The 18,478-nt window shown below is 36.5% G+C and overlaps 5 protein-coding genes across 8 annotated transcripts in view; 2 read left to right on the top strand and 3 right to left on the bottom strand.

Moving 5' to 3' along the window:
• Positions 1-18,478, bottom strand: part of LOC105949199 (NADH-ubiquinone oxidoreductase B8 subunit) — a 96,768-nt gene that overhangs the window by 23,999 nt on the left and 54,291 nt on the right. The window lies entirely within an intron of this gene.
• On the bottom strand, positions 1,140-4,398 carry LOC105949097 (Pentatricopeptide repeat (PPR) superfamily protein). 2 transcript variants are annotated; one of them, XM_088817148.1, is made up of 3 exons: positions 4,030-4,398; positions 1,600-3,838; positions 1,140-1,499 (listed from the first exon to the last, which is right to left on the bottom strand). In XM_088817148.1, exons 1-2 carry the CDS (start codon positions 4,048-4,050, stop codon positions 1,886-1,888), a joined length of 1,974 nt encoding a protein of 657 aa, XP_088673274.1. In that variant the 5' UTR covers positions 4,051-4,398; the 3' UTR covers positions 1,140-1,499; positions 1,600-1,885. The 2 variants fall into 2 exon arrangements, with proteins under 2 accessions (XP_088673274.1, XP_012827823.2); XM_012972369.2 differs by having other exon boundaries at positions 1,600-4,393.
• Positions 5,881-11,246, top strand: LOC105949119 (uncharacterized). 2 transcript variants are annotated; one of them, XM_012972394.2, is made up of 14 exons: positions 5,881-6,031; positions 6,129-6,208; positions 6,633-6,727; positions 7,272-7,435; positions 7,792-7,943; positions 8,230-8,348; positions 8,722-8,885; positions 8,979-9,053; positions 9,519-9,590; positions 10,044-10,181; positions 10,308-10,463; positions 10,582-10,634; positions 10,733-10,911; positions 10,990-11,246. In XM_012972394.2, the coding sequence occupies exons 1-14, from the start codon at positions 5,950-5,952 to the stop codon at positions 11,048-11,050; spliced, it is 1,590 nt and encodes a 529-aa protein (XP_012827848.2). In that variant the 5' UTR covers positions 5,881-5,949; the 3' UTR covers positions 11,051-11,246. The 2 variants fall into 2 exon arrangements, with proteins under 2 accessions (XP_012827848.2, XP_012827849.1); XM_012972395.2 differs by having other exon boundaries at positions 5,886-6,031; positions 6,137-6,208.
• Positions 11,796-14,351, bottom strand: LOC105949120 (uncharacterized). Of its 2 annotated transcripts, none has more exons than XM_012972396.2 (2): positions 13,750-14,351; positions 11,796-13,640 (listed from the first exon to the last, which is right to left on the bottom strand). In XM_012972396.2, exon 2 carries the CDS (start codon positions 13,453-13,455, stop codon positions 11,998-12,000), a length of 1,458 nt encoding a protein of 485 aa, XP_012827850.2. In that variant the 5' UTR covers positions 13,456-13,640; positions 13,750-14,351; the 3' UTR covers positions 11,796-11,997. The 2 variants fall into 2 exon arrangements, with proteins under 2 accessions (XP_012827850.2, XP_012827851.2); XM_012972397.2 differs by having other exon boundaries at positions 11,796-13,582; positions 13,750-13,951.
• On the top strand, positions 15,370-16,760 carry LOC105949021 (uncharacterized). Its single transcript, XM_012972288.2, has one exon. The coding sequence runs from the start codon at positions 15,714-15,716 to the stop codon at positions 16,467-16,469; it is 756 nt and encodes a 251-aa protein (XP_012827742.2). The 5' UTR covers positions 15,370-15,713; the 3' UTR covers positions 16,470-16,760.

The following is an 18,478-nucleotide window of genomic DNA, read 5'->3' as shown; positions in this document are numbered from 1 at the left end:
ACATGGCACCGTTTTTATCCATTCCATTAAAATTTGAAAGAACATAGTAAATATATATATATATATACACACACACACACACACACACACACACACACACACACACACACACACAATGTTCTTACAGGAATTATCTGATTGTTGTTTCTCGAGTTATATGCAGCAGTGCTGGTCTTGAAACTGACTGTTACAGATGATCAAAAGCTAGCAGTTTTGTTAAAACTGGGGTAAAGTAAATTACCAGAACCCCCCATAAGGTTAAATTACCAAAAAGCCCCTCAGATGATCAGTTTCTTGAGATGGAGGTTTCGGAAAGTTACCTGATTTAGTTTCTTGAAAGGCGGAGCTAATAGCGCAGTGGTGTCGAAGTGAGAGACATACTAAGAGAAGATACAATAAAATCTGCACTCTTGTCATCTTTAAGGTTTGAGTGACTCTATAAAGATGAGAACTGAACAGAAAATATGTGAGCATTACATCTCTCTAAATACTAACTGATCAATTCTGCTAATTATAACCAACTTTGAAAAAACATAGGAATTTGTGTCTGAAAAATGGTGGGTGATTGGGGGATCCTATGCTGAGTTTGGATGGTGGGAGTGATAAATATGATGAATTTGAAATTGGTTCTGATTATGGGTTGACTTCTACGCCCTCATCATTAACCTGAGTTGAATTCTTCCCACTCATCATTGCATCAACTATGTGTTGTTTGGTTTTGCTTGGGGGGTTTTTCTACGGTACACTCGGTGAACTTCACCGATTATATTCTACTATACGCGTGTGTATTTGTATATATCCGTTTTACATGTATCCACAAGCATAGGTGGTGCTGCTTAGATCGAGCGGGCCGTGCCCGTCAATTTTTATTAAGACTGTCAATTTCAAACCGTCGATGGTTTCGATCGTTCAAAAAACAAAGTTATTTGACTCAGGCAGGTCAAGCCGTCGAGTCAGAGTCGAACTGGCCGTTAGTCAACATTTTTTAAAATAAATCATTTTTTTTTATTGCACGGGTCGGCCGGTTCGACCCGTTGGTATTGGTATATGGGTCCGGGTCGGGTTGGTCAGTTGCCGAGACATTTACGGGCTGGGCTCCGACCTGTCCTGCGGGTACGTCTACCTTCACCCACAAATCATTACTCATAAAAAAGATAGTTATATTTGCTGTATGTAAAATAAAATCGAGCTGGTTACAGAACAAAGACAGGGCGTCGAGGCTGCAGTTGCAATCCAATCTCTAGCAAGCTTAGGCAAGAGAGTCTCGCATTTTCTTTACCTCAACGTCTCTTTCTTCATACGATACAAGAATATTAACGGAGAGAAATGCAAACTTAGTACTGATTATCGAATCGACCAACGAGCACTTGTCTCTCTTTCTTCAATACACTTTAATTCAGATTAGTACGGCCAAAGAAGGCTGTGATTTGTTGAAAATTGTTGCCTTCAATGTTCCGAAGCAAATATAGGAGGATCTCAGCAAAATCAATACGTGGTATCTGAGAAAGACAACAATAAGTCAACAACAAGAAGCTTATTACACATTGCTAACATCTATTATTAGTAATGAACAGAAGGTACGAGATAGATTAAGCTTACCCGATACTCAAAAGCATTAAGAGGCAAAAGCCCGTTCTAATCCAGCAACAAGTTGCTGAAATTGCTCGTGATAACTACACGGGTTCTTTCACTGAAGCAGTGATAAACCCATGTTCTTGCTTCCTCCGTACACATCATCTCCTACTAGCGGAATCCCAAGATACTAGTCCAAGCCCAAGAGTTAGGGAAATAAACTCCCTTGATGTGTCTGCTTCCCATTCATTCGAAGTTCAAATGAAATTCCAGAGTGCAATGGTGGAGGTTCTTTTATCCTAGAGAACTCAAATCACCAATAATCCCCACACGAGCAGTCACCATCTTTGAAGTGATGGTAGCGATTTGTGTCTCTGACGAAAATTTCTCTCCTCTCGAACCTGGAAATAAATTTAATTACAGCGTGGCAATCTCCGCAAATTCTTAGGTTCTTCGTGACTCTCAGAGGAGACCCTGGACTCGTATTCAGAATACCGAAAACTACAGCCAACTTCTCACTGTGCCCACATAAGATGTGCTCCTTCTCCTGTTCCTCTACATCTTGTAGCACATAGTCGGTATTCGGCGAGTAACCTGCTTTCTTCATTTCAATGCTCAATCTATTTAACTTCTCCATAATTTGAGCCATTTGAGGAAGCGATTTATCTCCAGCCAAAAGCATATGTACTTTGTTTTTCACCTCAATCCAACTGCAGCCGGGATTCTTCCTCAGTCCCTTGTCTCCCATGATATCTCTGATTTTATCAACTTCTTTATATCTTCCTTTCGACGCATAAATATTAGACAGCAGAATGTAGTTTCCGGGATTCTTTGGTTCTAGTTCGAACAATTTACGAGCAGCAACCTCACCCAAGCTCATGTTATGGTGAACTCTACAGGAACTTAACAATGCACCCCAGACGCAAGCGTCAGGCTCAAACGGCATTTTCTCGATCATGGAATAAGCTTCTTCAAGCTTTCCTGCACGACCGAGCAGACTCACAACACAAGCATAATGCTCGACTCTAGGTTTAATACCATGATCCGTGGTCATTCTGTCAAAGTAACGATGCCCTTCTTCCGTAAGCCCACTTTGGCTACATGCAGATAAGAGACTAGTGAGACTAACAGAGTCGGGTTTCTGTCCACTCCTCTGCATCAAGAGAAAAAATTCAATAGCTTCCTTTGCTTTTCCATGCATCGCATATCCGCCCAACATTGCGTTCCAGCAAACCAAATTACGAACAGACATCCTGTCAAAACAGCATCGAGCTAATTGGATTTTTCCACAATTAGCGTACATATCTATCAGTGCACTGCCTACATAAACATCGCCAGAAATGCCCCTTCTAAGAGAGAAGCAGTGTGCAGCCTTTCCATGCATAAGCGCTGCAATATTTCCGCAAGCTGGAAGCAAGCAAGGGATGGTGACAGCGTTCGGTTTCACACCAGAAGCCTGCATTTCTCTAAAAAGCTCCAAAGCCTCGATATCTTTACCATGCTGTGAGCAACACGCGATAACCGAAGTCCATGAAACAACATTCAGTTCCATTTGCTGACCCTGAAGTTCTTTAAACACCCCCAGCGCCTTGTCAACAAGACCATGTCGAGCGAGTCCTGTAATTAGTGCATTGCAAGCCCCAACTTCCACTTGACCCATATCTTCAAGCACTTGTGACATCTCTAAGGCACATCCACATTTTCCGTACATATCAATGAGTGCACTTACAATACACTTGTCAACAGCAAAACCGTTCTTGATCACAGACCCATGAACTTGGGTGCCTGAACTTAAATACCCCAAGTCACCTATTGCAGGAAGAACACTAGAAATGCTAGTCCCATCTGATTTAAAACCATGCTTATGCATCTGCTGAAACATCAAAACTGCATCCAGAAAACACCCACTTCGATTAAACCCTGCAATCATACCGTTCCAAGACACAGTATTCGGTTGAAACCCAAGATTTTTAACCTCGTTGAAAACTTTTCTCGCATTAACTGTATCCCCTTTCCTTGCATAACCAGCAGCCAATGCGCTCCAAGAAACAACATCTCTCTCAACCATATTATCAAACAGCTTGTGAGCGTCAACTAATTCATCACATTTCACATAAAAATGAACCAAAGAAGACTGAACAAAAGAATCCAAGGATATACCAGATGCCAAAGAAAACCCATGAACTTGCTTTCCGATTTTAACAGCCAGTAGTCCGGCACAAGCCTTGATCACACTCGGCAAAACATGTGCATCCGGGAAAAGCCCCTGTTTGAGCATTTGAGAAAATACACTGAGAATGTTCTCAAAATCGTTAAACTTGGAAGATGCATTAATAAGGGTAGTGAATGAGATAATATCGGGTTCGAACGAGAGAATGTTTTTGGCATCAGAAAAGCAGCGGTGGTTGGCATAGAGAGACAGTAGCTTGGTTCTGTAATAAGGAACTTGACAGAGACCTGTTCTGAGTAGTTGGGCATGGATCTGCCTTACTTGAGATGGTGGTGCAGTGGAACTTCTGCTTATTAGATGCTCTAGGTCTGGAATCCGAGACGAAATCGAAGAATCGACTATCAATTTTCCGGGATCCAACGCCACCGTGTCTTCAATTTTGCGGCCGGAAAAATTGTCCGGCCGGCCGGTAAAAGGTTCCCGGAAGTCATCCAAGTCGGCATTCTCAGCCGGAGTGGAATTGGAGTAAGCGCAAGATGTGGTGAGGAGTCTCCATAATGCAGGGGTTCTAGGGTTTATGAGGAAGGGTTTAGCCGAAGAGAAATACAGAGATTGGAGTGATGACATTTATTTTCAGTGGTTTTTCTGAAAGACGTGATTTTTAATATGAAATTATGCTATTTACGGTTACAAAATTGCTATTTGCGGCTTATAACAAAACTTCCCAAAACTTTTAAAAATATCCAAAAACCTCCCAAAACTGCAAATAGCAAAAAAAAAAAATTCGAAAATTCGAAATCAAGCTTGAAGAAGAGTTGAGTTTCGATTTTTTGATGTAATTTCGACTCTTTAACGTGTAATATACATTGGGTAGTTCGATTATGGAACCAATTTCATGTTAAAAAGTCCTACAAATCGATTTGTTGGACTTTTTTTTTTTTTTGCAAAAACATGTTGGAACGCCCAAGGCGTGTACGAACGCCCGGGGCGCCCATCTTGGGCGTTCAATTAATTTTTTTTTTTTTTTTTTTTTGCACTGGACGCCTAACTCCGTCGCTCAAATGCAGCTTGCACGCCCAACTTGGGCGTGCACTGCATGAATGGGTGCCCAAGTTGGGCTTTTACGCGTTTTGGGGGGTTTTTTGGATTTTTTTGGAAAATTTTGGGGTTTTAGAGAGATAAAATATTTTTTTGTTATAAACCGTAAATAGCAATTTTCAAACCGCAAATAACAATTCTATGCTCTGGTGATAACCCGGTTGAAAATCCAACCCGACCCGGAATCCGTTTCCGCACCCAAAAAACCCACTTATTTATCCGGGTCAGTGGGTTCTAAAGTCAAAACCAATGTTTTGAAAACCGGACCGAACATAGAACCGGATAGCCTATTGGGTCGCGGTTGGACCGGTTCAACCGGGGTCCAACCGGGTTTTTTTTTATATTTTCTATTTTTAATTATTTATAAATAATTATAATATATTTTCTTCATAAAATGTATTTTAATATTCATCATTAATTTATATTCAACAGTTATTAATAATTTATTAAACATCTACAGGCTATAAAACAGTAAATAATTTAATTTATATTTAAAATTAATATTAATATATTTTTTTATACTCTTTTAAATTTTCCTTTTTTTATTTTTTTTTATTTCATTAATCCCTATCACTATACTAATATACTATAATAAAATAAAATACAATGAAAAACATCACCCGTATAAGAAATATATTTGCCCACCAACCCACCTCAAACATAAAACCCTTATTTTTCTCTTTCCCCTGCCGTCTGACTGTTGCTTCTTTCTTCCCCAATCACCACCACCCATCAACCCACCATTGGAGATCGACCCAACATCTCGAGAGTCATGATTTAGCCTGCCTGATTTAGCGGCAATTTTCTTCAATTTTCGTTTGTTTTTCTTCTTCCTCCCCTATCTTACTCGGATCTATTATTGACTTCACAAAAAACCGGTTTTTTACCGGTTTCCAGGTTTACGGTTCGACCGGCCAAAAATCCGGGTTTTACCATTTAAACCGTTTTTTTGCAACTTTCGGGTTTATAGTGCCAACCGGACCGGACAAGGCCGCGGTTCGCGGTTAAACCGGTCGAACCGGTCCGGGTTTCAAAACATTGGTCAAAACCCGTTTCTGGTACACAGAGTATAAATTAGGAAGAAAGAAAATAAAAAAGAAAAGGAGAAAATGGTTTCCGATACGTCTAACTCGAATTCCGGCGACGGAGGGGCAGATGCCGATCTGCCGCGCACTTTCAAGTACTTGTTAGGTTTGTAAAATTCGCATCCGTCAATTAATTTTCATTCTCCGAAGTCGATTTTTTTTCTTTTTTTTTTTTTTTGCGTATAATGATTGAATATATATAGCTACGCAGTTTCTGTCAAGAGGAATCCCATTCATATTCAATTCCTGGATTGTCAGACACCTCTCCGAAGAAGATTACGCGGTAATCATATTTTTTAATACTTGTTATTTGCTTAGAATTTATTTTCTCTTTTTGGGGGATTTGGTGCGAACTTTACTTGTAAAAACGATGGAATTATGTGAGGAAAGGCAAGGCATTATTTTAGAAAAATGAATTTCAAATGAAGTAAGAGTCGGAGTTTTTTTGGGTGAATTCGAGTTGCAAAGACTCGATTGGGTACCCCAGTATAACACTGGCATTTTTTTATGATATTTTATAGACTTCGTATGTTTAAGTTTCTGGTTCTGAGTTCATATGTTTCTATGGCAGAAGTTTCTTGTTATTGATTATTATGTTCATCGTTTGTTCAAGAGAATTACGTATGTGTATAACTTGATAATACGACTTCGTCTTGTCATAATGCGGAACTGCTATCTGACTCACTGTATTTCTTGACACAATGCAGCTCTATGCTGTACAGTTCCATCTGTTCGTTACCTGTGTATTGTTTCTCAGTAGAGAGGGGTTTCGACGAGCGTGCATGAGGGCAGATATGAAATGGTACCTCTGAATGTTTTCCTTTTTGCTATTTTTGCTCTCTCTCTCTCTCTCTCTCTCTCTCTCTCTCTCTCTCTCTCTCTCTCTCTCTCTCTACCATATATATATATATATATATATATATATATATAGTCCATTCTCTTATAGTTTAGCCCTTGATTGCCTTCACTACTATTCATAACTTCAATTAAATCATGTGGTTTTGTGCTCTTAATCCACACATAATATCCATCATATGGATGACAATTAGCAGCTTTACTTCGATTTTATTTGTAAAGGGTTCTAAGGAGTTAATTGGTGTGCGTATCATCAATCGAAGTTTAGGTGGTTTCCTGTTGTAGTAAAGTTCGATATAAACTGATCTTATCACTGGTTAACATTTATCGCAGTTACATGTTCTTATTCCCTGAATCGTCTAAATACTCATGTCTCCCAATCAAATAATAATTTCCTGACGGATATATCGCAAACGCAAGCATATGCATGAAAGATTAGTCTTCAGTTTTCTGAATTTAATCTGGGAAAACGATGTACCTGTCTCTTGCAGTGATGGTGATTCGGGAACAGGAGTAAATGCAGCTAAACTTTTGAAAGTGGCCTGGATGACTTTTCCTTTAGGAATACTAGTTACACTTGCAGCATGTTTATTTGTCTTCTGGTGGCAAGGCCTATGTTATTCTAGTCCGTATGCACAAGCTATCTTGATTCATGGTGAGCTAATTAGATACTCACATGCTTCGCAAATCTAATCATGTGGGTTGTTGGGGTTCGTCAAGAATAAGATTGAGGTAATTTAAAAAAAAAAACAGATGTATTGTTACTGTAGAAGTGAGGGGGTCATTTGTTCATTCATTCATCATGGGGAGTGGATTGGTGATATTAGGTTTAACTCCTCAATTTTTGAAATCGACGAATCATTTTTTAGATGCTGTTTTTTGGGTCAGTCACATCTTTCGACCAATTATTAGGCTTAGGGAATAGAACTGTTAATTAATATATAGTAAAAGTTCTGTTCCATCTTTTTTTTTCTCTGTAGTTAAGACTTTTGATATAATATGAATATGCAGGTTTTGCATGCGTACTTGAGCTACTGGCAGAACCGTTTTATATATTATCCCAGAACTTGGTTCTTCTCAGATTGCGATTGGTTGTTGAAACTGCAGCCACTCTTTTCCGCTGCATAATAACTTCCATCCTCATCCTGAAGCAACCAAGCCTGGTATATAGTAATGCTTGATGTTCATTTCCGAATTTAACGGCAGTATATAATTTTTCGGCACCAACTATTTAGTTACTTCAGATGTCATGTGTTCTTCTTCTTGATTCTACAAACATCTTCGTTGCTTCACTTGGTGTACTCTGACTGGCCCCTAGTCACCGTCTCTGTTTATAACAAATTATGGATTCTTTACGTCCTCTTGCTAGATATTTTATTCGTATGTGAAACGGTTTCCAAGTAGTTTAGCATCAACTAATGATTTAAGGTACTACTGTCTGAATTGCAGGAGAAAGCAATTGTATTTGCCCTGTCACAGGTTACATACGGAGCAACTATTTTCTTAGGTTACTGGGGCTACTTTCTTCTATTTCGTGTGTATAGAACTTCTGTTCTATTTCCATTCAGGTACTAATTAGCTCCTTCATTTTTTTAAGCTGCATAAATTTTCAACACATTTTCTAGATTTGCTGTATGTTCCTCTTTCCCGTTATTATTCATCCTAATATTTTGTCTCCATCTTTGTGTCAAAAACTAAGCTGTTATATAGTGATTTACTGGGAGAACTGTTGCATAGAAAGTAGTCAACAAATGTCCGACATTCTCTATTTCTCTTCTTTATGTATTTATTAGCTTGCGATTTATTTATCTGTTGGTGGACCATTTATTGTAATATCCCAACTGGGTAGTACTTAGTTATACAATATGAGCCAAACGTCTTTCAAAAGTAAAATATGCCAATTCTTTCGTTTTCGATGGAAAACTAAAAAAGTTGTTGCAGGGTCGGAAGTACAATGGATCATAACAGACCGCTTCTGAACATGTGTGTGATTTTTACTCTTCAATCGTTCCGGAAGTTGATTCTTCAAGAAGGTGAAAAGATGGTCCTTGTATGGTTAGATACACCATATAACCAAGCAGTTTATGGTCTCGTAGATAAACTTGGTAAGTCAATCATAATCCCTTGCCTTAGATCTAATTTTTGGTGAGATAGCATGCAGTTTTAAGATGGGTTAACCATGCAAGTCTAATTTTCAGGGAGCTTAGTGGTGAGGCTCGTTTTTCTTCCATTTGAAGAAAGTTCCTATGTTACATTTGCAAGGTCTGCATCAGGTTTATATCTCTCCTTTTACATGTTTTCTAAATATGGGAGGTTTATATTTTATTATTTTATAACACAATTTACCAAAGTTGGTACCTAGCCCTATCACTAGGGTCAAGGTGTAGGGTTCAAATCCCGCACCTCCCATATTCTCCTATTTGTAACAGGATTTGAATTTCAAAGGAAAATAAAATAAAATATTTTGAATTAGTATTTGCAAAGTATTGGAGATGCTGAAATATACGATGACATATAGGTAAGCAATTAGTCAAAAATTGCCCGAAAAGCTTTTGAAACCAACATGATTATTATAAAATATAAAGGAAACGATGAGCAATATTCGAAATCAATAAAATTAGGTTTCAACTTGTAGCTGTAGATACATTTTCCGGAATGTGTTTGGCAAGGGCGTATTTGACCTATTATAGATTTATATTGCATTTGCTTCTCACGAGTGAATTTTGATGTGCATGCAGGAGATCACAAGGACAAAAAGAAGATCCTGGGAAGGCGTCTGACAGATGCACTGAAGCTTGTTTTGCTAATAGGTATCTACTTTGTCACAGTTTCTGCTGAAAAAAATATTATAATGGTATTGCCACTTGCCAGCTTAATTTCTTGTTAAAAGTTGTATATTATAATTTACGATACTTATTGTGAAACTGCATCCCCTTGTAGCATGTTTAGCTAGAAGCTATTTAATTCGATATGGTGACTCATAAATGGTATATCTGAAATGATAACGTGAAGGAAAATGAAGTCCGTCTGTTAGAAGTTTTCACACAATAAATAATTTTTGAACTGACATAAATAATCACGTCTGTGTAGAAAAGTTAAATGACATATTTAGAGTCTTCCTGCTGCAAATACTAGTTCATTCACATAGTGTTTTAATAATTTTAATATTTCAAGTGTGTATCGTAATTCGTAATTCGATACATTCTTGCTAAAAATGTATGGTTTTATTCTCTTTCAGAACTTATGCTCGTTTCTTTGGTCAGGTTTAGTGGTTATCGCGTTTGGCCCAAGCTATTCGTATTCCCTCATCAGATTGCTGTATGGTAGGAAATGGAGTGACGGAGAAGCTTCGAAAGCACTCCAATGTTATTGCCTTTACGTGATAGTTTTGGCCATGAATGGTAAAACTTTACGCATATCACTCTGTTCGGTTATTTTTAAAATATAACTAATTCAAAATATTGAAATCATATTTAAGGTGTTCTTTTCTATGGAATTAAAGGGATTTTCTTTTCTTTATTTATCAGGTACATCCGAGGCATTTATGCATGCAGTTGCAACAGAGAATCAACTCAAACGGTCGAATGACTCGTTACTCGTCTTCTCATTGATTTACCTAGTCTTGAACGTCTTACTCATACGATCAGCAGGCGCAATTGGATTAATATTAGCAAATTCTTTGAGTATCCTTTTTTCGACTTCTCTTTCTTCGCGATTAAGTATTCCCATGCTCTTTTTCTGTTTCGTATTTCTGGTTTATATCTCGTGGCGTTTCATTGGTTCCTTGACTATGTGACAAAGACATGTTCTTCAGGATAGTCTATTCAGCAATTTTCATCAGAAAATATTTCAAGGTACGCCTATTTATCTTTTATGCAACTTCATATTTTTTTATGATTGTGAATATTTTTATTTATTTATATTTTGATGCAATTTTATGTCGTTTTCGCAGGATTCTTCGTCCTTTTCCTTTAGAGACTGCTTGCCGAAAGGAAGTGAACTTCTACTTATTTCAGGTGTAGCCACCTTTATTCTCGAGAGAATATATCTCGACCGAGAGAATTTCTGGTCAACTTTTACGATTCACCTCTCTTTTGGTTTGGCGTGTTTCAGTGTCGCGGCTTTTGTAATGTAAGTATTACTTATCGTAACGCAATTTTTTTTTTCTTTTCGGTGTTTTAATTCTAATTATTACATTTTTATCAACAGCTACAAGAAAGAGAAGCCTTTCATCAGTAAAATCATACGTTTTCGTGAACACGCTGATTGAAAGCTCCAATAAAATAGAACATACAAGGTTAGTTAGATGGGCAAAAATCATATTGATTCTTGTGTAACCTAAACCGATGATGACATTTTCATTTTTGCTCGAGTAGATTGTTACCGATGAACTTGTGTAAGAAAGTTTTGAAAATGATGCGAGCCCTTTAAATTTATCATTAATGTTGGTATAAAGTTTAACTTCACTCGTGTGTATACGAAGGCCAATATAATTTAATTATTTATTTGCATTTTGTATTATTCGATTGATCAACATTTACGTATTTTTAAAATAAGTAACCGAAACCGATACCGATCAAAGAAAAAAAAAACTAATATAACCTACAAATCACACGGTAAGAATTTCACCTTTATTCCCAATCACTTCGGAATCTAAACTAAATTACGGGTACCCAAGCTAAATAACTTACAAACCCCTATAGTATTAGTAAATTACAAATACCCCTTAAAACTAACAGCCCGTAGGAAACCTTAACGGAACTGTCTAAATTACCCTTTTATTAAACAAAAAAAAAAAATGATAAATCTATCGGTAAATTAACGGGTATCCCTAGGATAAGACAAAATATTACATTTAACCCTGGGGTAAATTTGGAAATTCATAACGAATATTCAATGGAATCTTCAAGATTTCGTTACTCACACGGGTACGGAGAAATAGCTCGGGGGTATTTGTAATGACCAATATCACGAAGGTTTCTAAGTTATTTAGTCTTACTTCACGGTAACCGTAATTTACCCCCAAAAAAATAAAATAAATTCCCAAACTAAAACTATCAACAGTTCAGGGATAAAAAAAAGACGAAGGTGCAAAGAGCATCGAGCTCGAGCCAAGTCAGAAATCAATATAATCTACGTATAACTTTCATTACTTATTAGTAAAAACCCTACTCAATCAGTACTTTAATCTCCCCCACTTAAATAAAACACCTCGTTTCAAGACAAACCAAATTCATTCGGCGGGCGAAGGCACACAGTAACCTCATGCTCCTCCGGCCCCACACGATGCTTAGGCACATTAATCTCAAGAACCGTTCCACTCTTATCAAAGTACGCTTCAAGTTTAGCATTATCGGGTATCCGAGTAGGCAACGGGATTTCTCTTTTAAACTCGCCAGGTGGACAGTGCTCAGGTGCTGGATCAGTAAGCTTAAAACTCCGTTCGCCTCTCTGAACAAACGGCATGCAAGCAGTACTCACAGACGAGATTTTCACCACACCGTGACTCAGATTATTCCACCAATGCACTTTCACCTTTTCCGGATCAGCAAAAGGCAAAGTTACGAGTATTAAATATCCTTCTTCATCTTCGTAAATAGTTTTAGCTGCAGTTACGGGTCCATATACATATTTCATCACACCACTAAACTCACTCAACCAATGCGGCTGCTCCACAGTGTGGAACTCTCCGTTAAGATCGTTAGGCAAGAAACAATCTTCGAATAAATCTTTCCTCTTCTTGTTAGGTAAGAGATCAATTCCATTGCCGTTTATTGCTTGGTTTAGTGGCTGAGTTGATAAATTCAAACCCGACCCGTTAAGAAGTTTCTTTGTGGGATTAGTGTGCGAGTTGTTATTCTTCAAACTTTCGAGTTCGAAGTCTGTATTTGGGAGATTTCTCCAAGAACTGAATTCTTTCGCCTCGGATAAGATAGAGAAGCTGAGATCTCTACCGGTTAATTCGACCCACTTCTTCTTTTCTTCTTCGTCGAGGGCTATAAAATTAGGCGATGGAACGAGCTCAATACCATGTAAACACTGTGGATTAGAGAGTCCTCTGTACTGCTTCCTCTGCATTTTATGAGACCTGACGAAACCCTTGTCGGCACTAAATGGAAACGGACGCTGACCTGGACGAGCGTGACCGTTCATGTAACTCCTCAACTGCATTTTACCGAGTGCATTTTCGGGTCGATCCTTGAAAACCCACATGTACATGTTCTCCATATCGTGCTGCACTAAGAAGACGTCGAGTTGAAGATCGGATTTTTCGAAGCCCGACGAAACCCCGTTGACTATGTTCTTGCATTTCGATTTGTCTTTCAAAACGGGCTTGAAGTAGAAGCTGAAGAAGAACCAAGCACCCCATACACTATCCAATTTCTTGGCACACTTTCGACCCATCTTAGGCAAATCGAGAAGCTTATCCGAGTCGACGGCTTGGTATCCAAGACCAGCATCGAACATATCGAGCGAATCGTTGCTCCACAATTGAGGGGGAGGGCTTTGCTCTACTGAAAACGGCAGATTGATATCCGGTGGTCCGGAAAGAATATTCTGCCTATTCATATCTCGGTCCGATTCTTCGTGACAGGTGGCGATTGAATCCATTGACAAGAATGTTGATGGTGGGCAGTTTTCAAAACCTAAGCTTGTCAGAAAATCTTCCCCCATTTCTTAATTCTATCTATTCAATTGTGGGATTTTCTGAAAAAACCCCACCTTTTACAGAAGTTTAGCAAAAAAACCCTAAAAAGAACACCGCAACACTCATTCTTTGAGCAGAAAATCAATATGGTTCCTGATGAATTTTATCAATTCAGAAGTGGGGCAAATCGGGAAGAACAAATCTATCAACCCTAAAAACGAAAAATCAATAGATATATGTACAATCAACAAGGGTTTGCGCGATAATTAAAAAAAATAATTAACTTAAAAACCAATCAAAATTGGGGATCAGAAATTTACCTTGAGTATGTTAATCCACGTAAAGATCTTCGAATTCTCTGCAACAATCTACAACTGAGGAAGAGGGCGAAGGATTGAGATTAAACGTCGACGGTTTCCGTTAAAGAAGACGTCCGTGATAACGGTTTGAGGGGCGACGAAACGATGGATGTTCTTTCTTTGTGATAAGCGCGTGAATGGAACGGCCGAATGGGGCTGCCCCAAATGAAAAAGGTTAATTGCATTGGAGTACAATACAAGAAAATAAAATCTCATTTCAGTCCTCAAACTATATGTTATTCTAAAAAACATAGTTTTAATCCGAAAATAATTAACGTACACATTCGTTGATATCTTCTAATTTGATGAACTAATTTGTGAAATTCTTAGTGACTCAATAGTCTCAATAATTGGAGTATTTTGAGTTTGAGGGAGTCGAAATCATTAGTTGAACCAGAATTTCGAGTTTGAAGGAGCCGAATGCATTAAACTTTTATTGCCGCAATGCTAATTATAAATGAATTTCTTAAATCTTTACATAAAAAATATAGATTCTAAATTGTTAGTGGGGCCATGGCCCCCTATGATCCTATTATGGTTCTGCCACTTGTTGGAATTAATTCTTGAAAAAATTCTTCATATCCTACTATTTATTTTTTACTAGCAATTAATTTAATCTTCGAGACACTTCTAACTTGCGATCAACCCGACCTTACAAGCCGAAATCTAAGTGAGACCACATCATTTAAGATACAAAAAATATAAAAGTAAATTCTAAGATTTTTGTTTAATTGTTTTTTTTAGCATAAAGTTGTTTATTTTCATTATTAGGACATTGTGTCAAAATCATACCAAAGCACATGATTTTTCTTTTCTTTTTGCTATATTACTATTAGTATTTGATGTATGTAACTTTCCCCAAATTGAAATTAAAAATATCTCCTTTATTTTTCTTTAAAAAATAATTGTATTTTGTATGTTTAGATTATATTAATGCATGATTTTTGCCAACCCATGTGAGATATCCAGTGAAGATGTGACCCCTCCAACAATTCTATATACATTCTAAAAAATAAAAAAAACAATTCTATATAATTAGAGATGAAAATTGAAACGAAATATCCGATTTTTGATGATTTCGATTCGAATTTTTCCAATTTTGGAACAATATTTTTCAATCCGACCTTCGAAATTCTGACTTTCGATTTTTCCGAAATTAAAGTTCCGAAAATAATTCCAAAAATCCTAATTTTTCTTCCGAATATTACAATTTACCAATATTATTATGTATTTTATATTTAATGTGAGCAAAAATTAAAAAATTCCGAATTCCTCCGATTCCCATAAAAAAATTCCGAATTTGGCAAGTTTTTCGTTTCAATCTTCGATATTTCGATTCCGATTTTTTAGGGGACAAAATTGGTACTGTTTTTCACTTCCGAAAAATTCAAATTTTTTATCCAAAAGGCTAATTTCGATCCGATCAGTCCGATTTACGCCCCACATATACCCAATTTTGGTCTAATCCCATATAAATAAATATATATATATATATATATATATATATATATATATATATATATATATATATATATATATATATATATATATATATATATATATATATATATAATTTTGGGGGTTTATGATATAAAAAAATTGAAAGATAATAGAGACTTTCCATATTTCTTCCTGCACAATGGCATCTTCTTTCCAAAGTTAAAAAAGGTGAGTTCCCCCTTTTCATCTCCACCGAATACAAACGAATCTCACCGCCACACCCTCTCTTAAATAACCTCTCTTTTTAGAGAATGCATTCAATCTCCTATTAAAACCCTAATCTTGAAAATTCAATTACTGGATTGGCAATAATCTTGATTTTTTCTGTTAATTTTTTTTTATTTTTTAAATTATCAATCTGGGCCATCATATTTTCGAGTTTCCAGTACAATTCGTGCCGATTCACCACCAATGTGAGAATAAAAATGGGATCTTTCAGCGGTTTAGTGATTGGTCTGAGTTTCGTCTTCGGCTGCATTTTGATGGGGCTTTTTCTCGAGCTTTACTACTTGCTATGGTGGAAGAAGAAAATGGCGGCGAATAATAGTAATAGTAATAGTAATAGTAACAGCAGCAGAAGCACATCAGAAATCGAGGAGGGTTTCTCACTCTTCTTCTGTTGGAATTGGAAAAAACCCAATTCTTCTTCAAACCCTCAATTAGGTCAAGATCAGGATTTGGAGATGGGGCCCACCAAGGAATTAGGGTTAAAGAGCTACGGCGAAGAAGGTATCGAATCGGAGTTGATGAGAGTTCACAATCTCTCCGGCCCGCCGAGATTCCTCTTCACGATCAAAGAGGAAGATTTCGAATCGGATGCCGACGCGAAATCGAGAAGCAGTCGGAAAGGGTCGAGAACTAAGAGCCTCGGCGATGTTTTCGGCGCTGACGTCACGCCGGTGTCATCGCCGAGTTTTGCGGATGCCTACCGGAGTAGTAGTAGTAATCATGGGTTTAATGATAATCCGTTGTTCGAGTCAATGTCGGAGGCAGAAGTCAACCGGTTGAGATCGTCTCCGCCTCCGAAGTTCAAGTTCTTGAAAGATGCTGAGGATAAGTTGATCAGGAGGTTGTTGGTTGAAGAAGCTATGAGGAAAAGTGGGTCCGATAACGGCGGATCGGTGGTTCGAGATTCCGCCGTTAACGAACCTCGGAGCTCGTGCATTGAAGAGAAAAGATGATTCTTTATTTTTTTTTGGGTGATGATTCACTAACAGGTAAAAATGAAAAATCAAGAAAGTTTATGTATGTGCAGTAGATTCTCATTAAATTGGGAATCTAAATAGTTTACATTGTTTAGTATTTTTTTTTATTTTTTTTTCTTATTCATCTTTCTTTCTTTTGTATGTTGATTGGATTCATTGGCTTTACAGATTAAATCTGGATTTTGAGGCCTATAGATTTTTTAGGGAATTGTAAAGCAACCCTCTTGTTGTTTTGAATTTTGCTAATAAAGTTCTTGTTTATTATTATTAGCAATTTTTTTAGCACGCATTCCCTAAATTGTGCGTTTTTCGGGGTAATTTACTTAAAAAAATCGAGTCGTAAGATGATTGTTGCTCTAGTAAAAAAAATTCGATAATTTTTTTAACAATTAGAGTAAACACATGTGTACGGAATGCAAGAAGCTCATATTTACAAGAAATAGTTAGCATAAATTTATTCCAGTGACAAAATACGGCCAACCCCTTAAACGTAATTGTAAATTAAAAAACTCTCTCCTGTTTGGGTAGTTACAATCACTTTCAATTATGCTTACTAGATAAGGGTTTTTTTCGTAAGAAAATATATAATTAATGAAGTAATTGTAATTATTCAAGTACAAATGATTTTTTCGTAATTTAACCTTAACTCACGGAGGGTCATAATTTACCCTTATTTCAATCCTCTATTTTATAATTTATGCGCTTTTGAATTTCCTTTAGTTTTCTTGGTTGTTAATTAGGCAAATTGTCAAATTAAAATGACCAATAAGCTAAATTTATTCACCACCCAAGTCTTTAAAATATACTAAAACTAATTAAAACAACCAATTAATGCCTGCCAAGTGTCATATAATAAGCAGTCAATTTCGTAGTTTATTTAATATAAACTAACTAGTATTAAATAAATAAATTAAAATCAAAAGTCTTGAGAAAACCCAATTATATGACTCATACAAGGCGCGTTTGACAGCAAATAATCCTATTTAAAGAATTGTTGCAATAATTTATAATTAATTATTTAGAACTTCAAAAACGACATAGTTTTAATGGTGGAAAGGGAGTGAACAATGAATGAGTGCAAATATAGGGCCACTAACTTAATTAGCATCCATATTTATGAAGCAACAAGAAGACATCACCACATGCTTCTATTTTGTATTTTTTCGTTGTTGCCAATTTTCCCAATAATTGTTTTAATTTGTCACATCTTATTCAAATTTCAAATCTCTAAAAAAAATCACTTTCATAAATTAACAAGACTTTATGGCATGTCCAAAATCCTATATATATGAAAAGAGTGTAAAGATTTGTTTGTATAGATTGTTATACTGAAGTGTTAAATATTGTTTCGATTTTACTAATATTGTTTATTGACTTCGAACGTGATTTTGACCATTTTTTGGTCTGATTATGATAAAAACCGAAACATGGACACTGAAATCCTTTGATTAGCTATGTTGGATGTCGGATGACAAAGTTATGTATGAATGAGTTACATTCTGAATTTTAGATAACTCAAAATATCAAAGTTGTGGGTGTTGTTCATTGATTCGTGCATATCTTTCTCACCTGACATCCAATCTTATTGATTCAAGTTGTGTTAGAAATTTAACTAAAAAAACTACAAATTCTGTGTTTTGAGTTTTGCCAAATTTAAACTAAAAGAGGGTACAAATCACGTTTGAAAACGAAATGTTATTATTAAAACTGAAACGCTATTTATCACATCCCAGTATTAATGTTATGATCATTTCGTCGCTCTACCTAGACTTCTAATTAATGAATTCAAATAATTATTTTAAAAATATATTCAAATTTTTGAAGGGATGAAACTTTAGGGGCATTTTTGGAAACTCAAGTTAAATGAAACTTTAGGTGTATTTTTGAAACGTGTTATAAGGTTAGGATCATTCTATCGCTCTACCTAGACTTGGAATTAATGAATTATTTTTTCAAAAAAAAAAAGAATTAATGAATTCAAATAA

Source organism: Erythranthe guttata, chromosome 4 (genome assembly GCF_056151865.1).
Source record: "Erythranthe guttata isolate IM_541 chromosome 4, IM_541, whole genome shotgun sequence".
NCBI lineage: Eukaryota > Viridiplantae > Streptophyta > Magnoliopsida > Lamiales > Phrymaceae > Erythranthe > Erythranthe guttata.
This window is presented reverse-complemented; position numbering and strand designations above follow the sequence as displayed.

What these genes read in the sequence shown, in the direction of transcription:
- LOC105949120 (XM_012972396.2), bottom strand. Translation starts at nt 13,455, where the DNA reads ATGGGGGAAGATTTTCTGACAAGCTTAGGTTTTGAAAACTGCCCACCA.
- LOC105949119 (XM_012972394.2), top strand. Translation starts at nt 5,950, where the DNA reads ATGGTTTCCGATACGTCTAACTCGAATTCCGGCGACGGAGGGGCAGAT. An exon ending in TCCTGAAGCAACCAAGCCTG is followed by an intron (nt 7,944 to 8,229) that starts GTATATAGTAAT and finishes TCTGAATTGCAG; the next exon opens with GAGAAAGCAATTGTATTTGC. An exon ending in TGGTCTCGTAGATAAACTTG is followed by an intron (nt 8,886 to 8,978) that starts GTAAGTCAATCA and finishes TCTAATTTTCAG; the next exon opens with GGAGCTTAGTGGTGAGGCTC.
- LOC105949021 (XM_012972288.2), top strand. Translation starts at nt 15,714, where the DNA reads ATGGGATCTTTCAGCGGTTTAGTGATTGGTCTGAGTTTCGTCTTCGGC.
- LOC105949097 (XM_012972369.2), bottom strand. Translation starts at nt 4,369, where the DNA reads ATGTCATCACTCCAATCTCTGTATTTCTCTTCGGCTAAACCCTTCCTC.